Source organism: Ostrinia furnacalis, unplaced genomic scaffold, assembly GCF_004193835.3.
Source record: "Ostrinia furnacalis isolate ACB-3 unplaced genomic scaffold, ASM419383v2 OfSCF1743, whole genome shotgun sequence".
Taxonomy (NCBI): Eukaryota; Metazoa; Arthropoda; class Insecta; order Lepidoptera; family Crambidae; genus Ostrinia; species Ostrinia furnacalis.
In genome coordinates, this window is record NW_021131982.1 from 913,167 (window position 1) to 924,312 (window position 11,146).

General features: G+C 37.8%; 1 protein-coding gene across 1 annotated transcript; it reads left to right on the forward strand.

Moving 5' to 3' along the window:
* Positions 1 to 102: 102 nt before the first annotated feature.
* Positions 103 to 8,418, forward strand: LOC114353572 (protein KRI1 homolog). Its single transcript, XM_028305624.1, has 11 exons — positions 103 to 296; positions 437 to 637; positions 755 to 897; positions 1,120 to 1,268; positions 1,817 to 1,967; positions 3,074 to 3,283; positions 4,520 to 4,655; positions 5,097 to 5,179; positions 5,465 to 5,746; positions 6,231 to 6,400; positions 7,482 to 8,418. The coding sequence occupies exons 1-11, from the start codon at positions 182 to 184 to the stop codon at positions 8,335 to 8,337; spliced, it is 2,496 nt and encodes an 831-aa protein (XP_028161425.1). The 5' UTR covers positions 103 to 181; the 3' UTR covers positions 8,338 to 8,418.
* Positions 8,419 to 11,146: the final 2,728 nt, after the last annotated feature.

Genomic DNA, 11,146 nt, shown 5'->3' on the forward strand with positions numbered 1-11,146 from the left:
TTCCATTCTGGGATGTTCTTGTTTTTGATTTTTTTTACTATGCTTGCTGATGTTGACATCATAGAGAAAAGTAATACATAGGAAAGTTGACATTGACTTTGACAGTGACATGTTGTTGTGAACGACACGCATGTTTTGCGATTTTTGGTTAATTTTGAGATGAAAACGTGAATTAAATAAAATGCCGAAAAAGAAATTATTTGATGAAGATTCAGATGAAGATATTGAAATTAAAACTGAAAATGAGTATGCTAAGAAATATGACACGTGGAGGAAGAAAGAAGAGATTTACAAGTGTAAGTTTTAATTTTCCATAAATACCATGTTTATCATTAAATAACTGGCCTAACATGTATAGATATAACGTTAAATATTCTGAAGTAACTGTACTTAATCCTTATAATAATCCTAAACATAAAATAACAAACATTTTCAGTGGAACAAAAGTACGGTCCCGACGCCCTCAACTCCGATGCCTCGGGCTCGGATAGCGAGGACGAGAGCGACGAGCCTCCTGAGATGAGCGAGGAGGTTGAGGAGCAGTTCCTCAAGACCCTGGCGATGCTCAAGACTAAGGACCCGAGGATATACGACCCTAATTTTAAATGTTTCGATGTAGATGAGGAGAAAAAACCGGGTATGGCTATTTTCTGAAGCCCAAAGATTTAAATTTGATGATCTGTTACTTTCCATTTCATTAATTCTATCTGTAGTCAAATAATACTTGTGGTTGTAATACTTATTACTTTTTCAGAGGAAAAACCCAAACCTAAAACACTTACTTTCGATGACAGTGATGATGACGATGATGGAGGTGATATTTTCAAAATCGAAAAGAAGGCTGAGATAGATGATGCTCCAACAAAAAGTTCCGAGGGCCCTAAGAAAAATAAAAAGGTAGCCTTAGTTTTAAACATTAAAATTTTCTTTATAAAATCTTTTTTCACATCATTTTTATTAATAGGATACAATGGCACACATAGTTCAGTAGTTAGAACTACCGGTTTTATTTCTATCCAGTAATTGTGTTTCATAAGTACAGACAAGCCTTTGCCCGGTACACTTTTGGTTTTTTATGACACAGTATGTTGTTACACAATTTTTTAACTAATGTTTCAGGGGGAAAAGATCAAAGATTACTTGACTGGCAAAGCTGAGCACATTGATGATGAAGTTGAAAAAGACCTGGCACCACTAAAGGCACTATGGTCGGACCCAAAACTGAGTGAGGGAGAAGCCTTCCTTAGGGACTTTATACTGAATAAGAGGTAATGTAAAATGCACTATATTGTATTGAGGTCAGCAGTGACAAGTTACCATTTTTAGGGTTCCATACTCAAACGGTGAAAACAGGACCCTATTACAACGACTCAACTATCCGTCACTCTGTCACCAGGCTGTATCTCATGAACCATGATAGCTGAACAATTAAAATTTTCACAGATGTATTTTTGCTGTTTAACTAAAGTGTCCAGCACTTTAGTTATTACAAGTTGCTTATAATAATGTAATTTTAGGTTTTTTTAGATTTGTATTTTATTCTTGTCAAGCTTATTCTTACTACATTCACATAATTTGTTGTATTGTATCGGAAACGTATTTGTATTTTAGGGTTAGAATTACGTTAATATTTATTTATTTATGTATATCTTGGCTACGGCAGAATAACTGGGTTTGTGGGTCTCCTACAATCACTGAGTCATAGACCTTTTTGTCTCTTATGATTTTTGTGTGTAAATGAAACCTGTTTTGAGACAAATAAATACTTTCTATTATATTCTATTCTACTAGCATTTCACCCATTTCTCCTCACTAGGTACATGGAGGAGGGTGAAGAAAATCCGGCCGTAGTGGGCGACAAGCTGCGCGACGACGCGGCTCTGGAGGCCGACGAGCAGCTGGTGGAGGAGCAGAGCCGCTTCGAGCGCGCCTACAACTTCCGCTTCGAGGAGCCCGACGACGAATACGTTAGTATTTTTTCTATCCACAATAAGGAAACTCTTGGCTGTCTCACCTGATGGAAAGTGATGATCAGGCTGAAGGTTGAAGCGAGCTAACCCAGAACCGTCAACCACAGAGGAACTGGTTATCTGTCTTACCTTCAACTGCTGGAACACAATGCTGTTAACATTATTGTTGTGGTGACAGACTTAGATAAGATGGTGGTAGCTAAACATTGAGACTTAGAACAAGCTCTATTATATTAGGCCCTAATAAGGAAAACAAACAGCATTTACCTATGTAAGATTTAGATGAAACAGTTTAGAAAACATTTTGTTTTACTAAGGTTTATGAGTGCGTGTTTAATGGCACTGTGCGATAGTATGAGCACTATAAGTCTATAAATGCCAGATCTCCACTAGAGGCAGCCTCGGGTCGAGCGGCCGCCTCGACCTTCGGCTGCTCAAATGAAGACGCTGCCTCAACTCATGGCTCGACTCGTGAGGTAAATTTCGCCGCGGACCGAACCACATTTAGTCGCTTGGGAAGAGACAGCCGTTCTCATCATCATCATCATCTCAGCCATAGGACGTCCACTGCTGAACATAGGCCTCCCCCAATGACTTCCACATCTCACTGTTGATAGTAATTAAATAAAACTGTTTAATTGTGGATTGTAAAGCTATAATAATTTAATGGCACAGTGCAATAGAATGAGCACCAAAAATTAGTACAAAGCCTGATTTCCATTAGAGGCAGCCTCGGGTCGAGCGGCCGCCTCGACCTTTGGTTGCTCAAATGAAGACTCTGCCTCAACTCATGGCTCGACTCGTGAGGCAAATTTCGCCGTGCACCGAACCATTTTGTCGCTTGTTTCCCAGCTACTCTGCCCGAGGCGAACTTGAGTTCTTATTTGAGTAATTATTACTTTAGCTGATTTATAATAACTTGTCAGTTTCAGGCATTTAAGTGATGTCTGAAAGTAGGCTATACTGTTGTCCCTTTAACCCATATGCCCGTTTTCACCATCAATCCCTATTTTTTAAGTGACTCCTATGGTAAAACATAACAGGAAATTTGTTTTCTTGATGGTGAAAATGGGAAATAGTCACCTATATCTTGTTTTCCCCAGCTGAAACGCTTCCCGCGTACGGTAAACTCCCTGCGACCCAAAGACGATCGGCGGTCACGCGCTCGCCAAGCGCTGCGCGAGCGCAAGGAACAAGAGAAGGCGCGGAAGATGGAAGAGATCGGACGGCTCAAGGCGCTCAAGCTCAAGGAAATACATGAGAAAATCGCAAAGATTAAAGAAGTCACGGGGAACGAGGAGCTCGCGTTTAAAGTAAGATATTTTAACATCGTCAGTATGTCTAGGATGCTAAACGTTTATAGTAGGACCCTTTTCAATGTTTTACCGATTTTACGCGATAAGCCCATACATTTGACGTCTAAAATCATCGATAAGATTTTATCACGGCCCGCATCATTTAGTTTATCCACTGTAGTGGAACAACCCTCTAATTTATCAGAGGCAAAATCGAGGTCTTGGCTCATATTCCAACCAAGCTGGCGGATTGAGAAGATCTGACGTTCGCATATTCTACCGAAGTCCCGAAATCAGGAAGAGCGGATGGTTCTTTTCTACTATATCGGAATCACATAACTTTTTTTTGTCTTTGGCACTTTTACAATTTTGGTTTATAAAGTACCTAATAATATACTCGCAGTTTTAACTTAAGGCGATTAGTGTCCTCAATCCGCGTAAAATGGTCATTTTGTAAAGCCTACTCCTCTTTTACTGCTGGACAGAAATAGTTGAAAAAAATATATGTTATACAACAGTTCAAGGACTACATTTGACACGTTTGAATTTTTCCTACGTCTCTTTGATGTGGATTAAAAAAATAAATACGGGACATCGATTTTTTACTTCAATTCCCTACTCCTCCCAAACGGCTATGTTAATTTTAAAGATTTTTGCATGAATAGATTAAGAATTCTTTAATCTTTAAATGACACGTTGCGTTTTTCAATCGAACATTACTTTCATTCATAAATTTTACTTTTGATAAATTCCGAACGTTTTGCTGTTGAGGGGGCCTTCGCGGGGTGCGGGCGAGCTGAGAAAGAAGTCAAAGTCAAAACTTTATTTGTTTAGACTAATAAATAGTTCTTACAAATCGTCATTTTGCTCTTAAGGAGCCTCTACATGTCTCAATCTTTTTACCCTACCAGCGCTTCGAGACCAACATTTGGCAAGTGCTGAGAAGAAGCGCCGCAACAAACTCAGTCACCACTGTCTGCCGGTTAATATAAATAAATAGAAATAGCAGTAGTAGGTACATTCGATTCAGGAGCAGTTCACTGAATTTACCATGCATTCTTGTATGGTGTATCTTATAAGAATGAGTATACAAAATTGCGTGGTATATTAAACTAGGTAGTGACGTGCTAATATCTAGACTTACAGATTAAGATACTAGCAGAAAGGGCGTTTGATTGCAGTCTGCTAAGGATACAATCTGCTACCGAAAATGGAGTTTATGATATCTCAGGAAGCAAATAATTTGTTTCGCAGGAGGAGGACCTGGAGGGCGACTTCGACCCGGAGGAGCATGATCGGCGCATGCGCGCGCTGTTCGACGCCGAGTTCTACGGACAGGCCGACGACCAGAAACCAGTGTTCCCCGACTTGGACGAGGAACTCGAAATCGGTACGAGTTTATTTCGAAACTCTCTGTGCCCCGCGGTGTTACCCGCGATAAAACGTAGCCTATGTGTTGTGTGTGTGTGTGTGTGTGTGTGTGTGTGTGTGTGTGTGTGTGTGTATGTGTGTGCGCGCGCGCGCGTGCGTGCGTGTGTGTGTGTGTGTAATTCCATACCAAATTTTATTAAAATCGCTTCAGCCGTTTAGACGTGAAGAAGTAACAAACATACACACTCGCAAACTTTCGCCTTTATAAAATTAGTATGATTGGCATGCAATGGAAAATAATTAAACCCCACCAGGTGGACTGACGATCTGGTGAAGGTCACGTTGTGAAAATCCTTGAGGGAGGTCTTTTTCCAACAGTGGACGTCGTTTGGCTGAATAGAACGATAAACCATCAATTAGAATTAAATCTTTTTTGTTAATTTTGAAATGTTTTATCCAGAAAATTGGGACAAGTACGAAGAGGAGGCAGCTCATGAGACGCAGGACGATGATGGACCGCACTGCGAAGATGAGGAGTTTAACGTAAGACTATTTTTAATAGTTTCTGCTAGTGGATTTTTATAAATGATGAAGATCTATTAAAATCCATCCAACAGTTTTTAGGAATAATAAACGTCCATCCATCCTCCGATTTTCACGCATATAATATTGTGAAAGATCTGCGTTAATTTTTATTCAGTCATACTTTAATTTGACTACTTTAAATTTTTATAGTCCTTTGAAAAATAGTTTTGAAATATTAATGCTGATTTAGTGCTAAAACTAATTGTTTTTCAATAATAAAAACAAAACACATCATTATTACAGATGGACGCAGATTACAACCCGAACCAACCTCGAGCAGGTCTTCTAGAAGAGATCCAGAAGACTCTAGGCAAGAAGAGAAGGAACCGCAAGCGCAAGTCTAAGCTAGCAGAGATCCTCACTGTAGAGAAGCCTAAGTTCGTCCCTGAGGCCGACAAGAGCTACGCGCAGTATATGGAGGAGTATTATAAGCTGGATTGTGAGGATATCATTGGAGGAGACCTGCCGACTCGCTTCAAGTATAGGGAGGTGGTGCCGAACGATTATGGACTTACTGTTGAAGAGGTGATTGCATTTTGTCGCTTTTGCTGAATAGTTACTGTGTTTTTGATTAATTTTGATTGAGCTTCAATCTCATTTGATTGGTGGAGATGCGATCTATGATGAAATGAGTCTGCCAACATGTAAACTTAAACTTAGAAAGAATCAGGTAGTGGAATAATTCCACTTTTGCTATTTGGTTAACCTTTGCATGGTGTATACTGTATATCTCTCGCCATTATTTCTATCCAATAAAATAATACTTCTTCCTATCACGGAGATTTCTATTAGTCTATGGTTAGACAACTGTCTATGGCTATGGTTCATTTATTAATTTATCAACTAATTAATTGGACTTCATAACTCTGGTACGACGCAAACTGCGCGGATTGCCATAGAAAAGAAAATATACTCTAAATCGACGCCGCTACCACTATACCATCAGAAAGAAAAACACCCTTAACTTTTACTATTCTTAAGATCTATTCTAACACCCGTTCCGTTCTAGATCCTGCTAGCCGACGATAAGGAGCTAACGCAGTGGGTGCCTCTGAAGAAGATTGTACGGCACCGCCCCGACAACGTGGAACGGGGAGAAGTCAAAACGTACGCGCAGCGCGCCGCCGACGCCGCGCTCAAGAAGAAAGTGCTGCCCAGCCTGTTCCGATACCTGCCCGAGTGAGTGCGACTGTACTATACACCACTAAATTTTTATCACCGAAAAAAAAATTCTCGGTAATGAGTTATTGATACTGATCCTATTTATTGCAAAAAAACTTAAATAAAGTTACTCAAAATTTCATCCTAAAATTGGTAATTTATGGACACACGCGTCGCTAGCACTATTTGCGTAAGATAATGTAACACTTATTAGAACTCAACATGGTCTAAGTTAGCTAAGTATGTAATAATAACAGGAAGCGTGGTCGAGGCGTGAGCGAGACAGACAGATCGGGGCAATATGCGAGCGCGTACGACTACACTAGCGAGCAGCGGAGTGACCCAGCTGTGACGCGTAAAATAAGGACTAAAGAAAATTTAACAAAAAAATTAACTTTATGAAAAACATTTCTTTTTCTTTTGCTTTAAATTTTTCACACGTTTCTACATAACTTGTTAAAATTTTTTCGGTGATAAAAATGTAGTGGTGTATATCGTATCACCCACGAAGGCGCGCCCCACCATTCTTCCGCTAACGTTTGAGTGTTATCGATATACACTAAATCATCCATGAGTGCACACGCACATTACAATAATGACGCTCGGATTGCTCGGATCAAACTCCCCGCTCCCCGCGCTTTAACTAAGTTGATGCATGACCATGACCTTGACCTTAAGGTTTCTATTTCTTCGTAGCGAGAACCAACCCCATGTGTTTATTTGATTACCGAAATTAAAACATTCATATTTTTAACGGCAACACTACTCATTTCAGTATGTAACCCGTATTCACAAACGATGCTTGCTTGTGAAGCAAAGCAAATCGAACGTACAGCGTTGAATAGAGCTCTGTGATCGGTTCATGTGTCACCCTGTGCGTCAACGCGCACTGTGAGACCTCATAGTGATGTTTGCGAATACGGGCATCAACAAGATTTTAGATGCCATGATTTTTAAATTCTTTCTTTCTCTTTTTTTATGAAATATCTTTTCGAAAATAACACCAATGAAGCAATAATATGATGAATATAACTAACACAATAAATGATTATTTGATTTGATTTGATTTGATTCGAATGTCACTGTTTTCTTGTTCCAGAGAGCCAGAACTTGTTGTGCCCGTGGAGCAGGCTTCCAAAAAGAAAAAAAAGAAGAAAAAGAATAAAGACAAAGTCGCTAAGGAATCAAAAACCACTGCAGAACACAATGAACTAAATGCTAGCGAAAATAATGACGCTAGTGGAGAGGTGCAGGAAGAAACTAAAGTAGAAGTTAAAGACAAGAAGAAGAAAACGAATAAACAAAAAATCTCTGAGGACTTTGAAACTACAGCAGAACACAATGAACTGAATGCTAGTGAACATAATGACGCAAGTGTTGAGGGGGAAGAAGAAACTAAAGACAAGAAAAAGAAAAAACATGAAGTAGGTAAAGATAGTGCTTCAACAGAAGTTAAAAAGAAGAAAAAACATAAAGCCAATGCTGATGCAAATTCTGCCGAAACGAACGTCAGTGCCATGAATACAGAAAATGGTCTGAATAACCATTCGTTCGAAGAGAGGAAAACAAAAAAGAAGAAAAAACAAGTGAATCAGTTTACTGTGGAGAATGTAACAAATCAGACACCCAGTCAAGACACAGACAAGAAGATAAATGGAATTGAAAATAACCAACAAACTAAAAAAGATCTAAAACGAAAATTAGAAGGTTCAAATGAAATACCAATAAAAAAGAAGAAGAATACGTCTAACGTAACTAATGGTCAAAATAGTAATAAAGAATTCAACAAGAAAGCAAAACAAAAGGATAAGTTTAAAAATAATAATAAGTTTAAAAGTAAGCAGAATGATAATTCAAGTGATAACCCGCTCGCTAAACTATCGGACGAAAGGTTAAAAGCTTACGGATTGAATCCTAAAAAATATAGAAGTTTCTTGAAGTATAAAAAATTCTAATACAGTTTAGTTTTCTATGTTTATTGTTACTTACAAATGTTGTAGTAATTAATAGAATATACATTGTACATTTTGTTTTAAGGTGTTATTTTATTTATGTCTACTCTTGCCTCGCCGAGTGGTAGGGCCGACATGCCGACACTCGATAAATGGAAACGAGCTCATAATTTTTTGGTTCTTCCATCTAGAAAGATAGCCGAATCATCTTTAAACATTTGTCGCCAGTAATAAAGTCACCATGACCATAAATTTTAATATAAAACATCCTTGGACACTTTACACTGCGCCTACCCAAATTCGACATAGCTCGCAGAATTGCTAAAATCAAGTGGCAGTGGGCGGGGCACATAGCTCGTAAAACGATGGCCGTTGGAGCAGAAAAGTTCTCGAGTGGTGACTACGGGCTGGAAGACGTAGCGTGGGCAGGCCTCGTACTAGGTGGACCGACGATCTGGTAAAGGGGTATTTCGCCAAAAATGGCCAATTTTGCCTAATTTCCTTAGCACTAATTTTATTTTTGTTTTTAACTATTTTTAGTTTCCCATTGCATTAAGTAGTAAAAACTAAGCTAATTTATCTAGAAGGGGTGTCATAATTCGTTTTAGAAACAAAGTTATGAGGTCATAAATTTTTGGTAGCCAAGGAAATTATTATAAATATTTTTTTCTCTAAGTTTTCTTCTGTGGTATGCTTTTTTTTGTTCGACCTATTTTTGTGTACTTTCGCAAGCAAACATGCCAATGAATATTATATCATTACGACCTTTTTACACAACTAAGGGAGATAAATGCAGTAGATTGAGTTAAAAGTTAAAAACAAGTTTTTCTATATCTATTCTGATACCTATTTCTTAAAATGTAAATTTTAAACTTATTCCAATAAAGAAATACTCAAAATTTGACTTTACGCCGAATTATTAATGGTCTTTTATAATTTCCTAGGTCATTTTATGCCACGGAAAACAAGGAAATTAGGACCAAAGAAATTAGATTTATGCCTAAAAGACACCACAGACAAAAACCTATTTATAATACCCTATACATTTACTATTTCAATCATGGGTTTACCCCTACAGACACTACATTTGTGTAAATAAACAATAAAATTAATCCATTGTTTAGTTGCAAAAAACCGTCCAAAGAAATTGACTTTTTAGTAAACAAAAACCCAAGGAGGGACCTATTTATGCGATTTGTCGCGAAACTGATCAACGACGTGCTGTCCTGCCTCAATGGCCTCTTGGGACGAAATGGCCGAGTGTAGTGGTGCAGTGCGTTACATTCTAAGTTTTTTCGTTTTGTTACAACAATGGTCGAAACGAAGACCCAGGGAAATTATACTTTTGACCTGGACAAGAACTTAACTTCACTTTATTTTCTTCCTATAAGTATTTGACATTTAAAGTTTTTATTTTCCGATAGCCAAACGTTTCTCAAATGTAAAGAGAGTGCTATTAAAATTAAATTACGCTTCAATTTGTTATAATGAGCCTTCATTTTGGCAAACAACAGTAATGGACATGACAAGGAAATTAGAAAAACGACTTTTGATTAAGTTTTTCTACGGTATTATTTGTAGTTTCTGCTATTGTAATAGCAAAAACAAATAAAACTTTTGATGAACTTTCCCATAAAAAGAGTTTTATTAGATATAAAAAAACATGTGTTTGCCTGCCTGGACACAGAAAATTTACTGTTTCGGCGAAATACCCAAAGGTCGCGGGAGGAGCCTGGGTGCGGGCAGCGCAGGACTGTGCATTGTGGAAAACCTTGGAGGAGGCCTTTGTCCAGCTGTGAACGTCATTTTGGCTGGAACGAACGAACGAACTACCCAAACTAAGTAAAGCTTTGTATGTCATACTAGGTCATACTATGGGTACTAGACAACCTATGGGTATGAGTAGAAGGGTTAAATACTGATTAAAATATTATAAATCGACTCCATTTTTATGATATTTACAGTTTAGTCGATTTCATAACCGTAGCATTATACATGATTGGCAACCCATAAACAATCATCATTCATAGACAATATTAGAGAACTGTCAATGTCATCAGTATGTCCATAGAGAAAAGTAATACATAGGAAATAGAGAACCCTCTCTGTCAAATTTTTGAACCTACTAATTGACAGCCTGGTGTTAAATTCCCTGTACTTAACCTACGTACGTAACGCTCACATACATACATAGTACACGCACACATACATACATAAAGTCCACGCACACATACACACAGTTCACGCACACATAGGCCCTCATAACCTTCAAAGAATTATTGTTTTTATGATGTACAATGTAGAATTTTTTCAAATCCATTATTTTGAAAATATTTATCTTTATGGTGTACGTATTGTATTATTTTCAAAACAATGGATTTGGAAAAATTCTACATTGCACATGGAAATGCAAATAAGTAAACAAAAACTTTTGAATTTAATAATTTTACTTTATTTATGAACACATAATATTATACACCAAAAGCGTCTTTTCGCAAAGTTTTCAACAACACTAAAAAGCATTTGCACATTGAGAAAACTCAGATCACTTGTGAACATAACAGAAAGTTTCTTCGCGATTCACGAAGGAACGAACAAAACTCCGATGAACCAGAACAGCAGCAGGTACGAAGGAATGAACTTGAATTTGACTCGACGACTCTTCAATACTTTAATAGGGCCACAGAAAACTTAAATGATGGCTAAGAAAACAAGAATGCATTTAACATAACAAAAACAACACCGGCCATTTTGGAGGAAAAACAAAGTTGCCATATGTTAAATAGTAATTTCTACTACTCTATTATGTAAA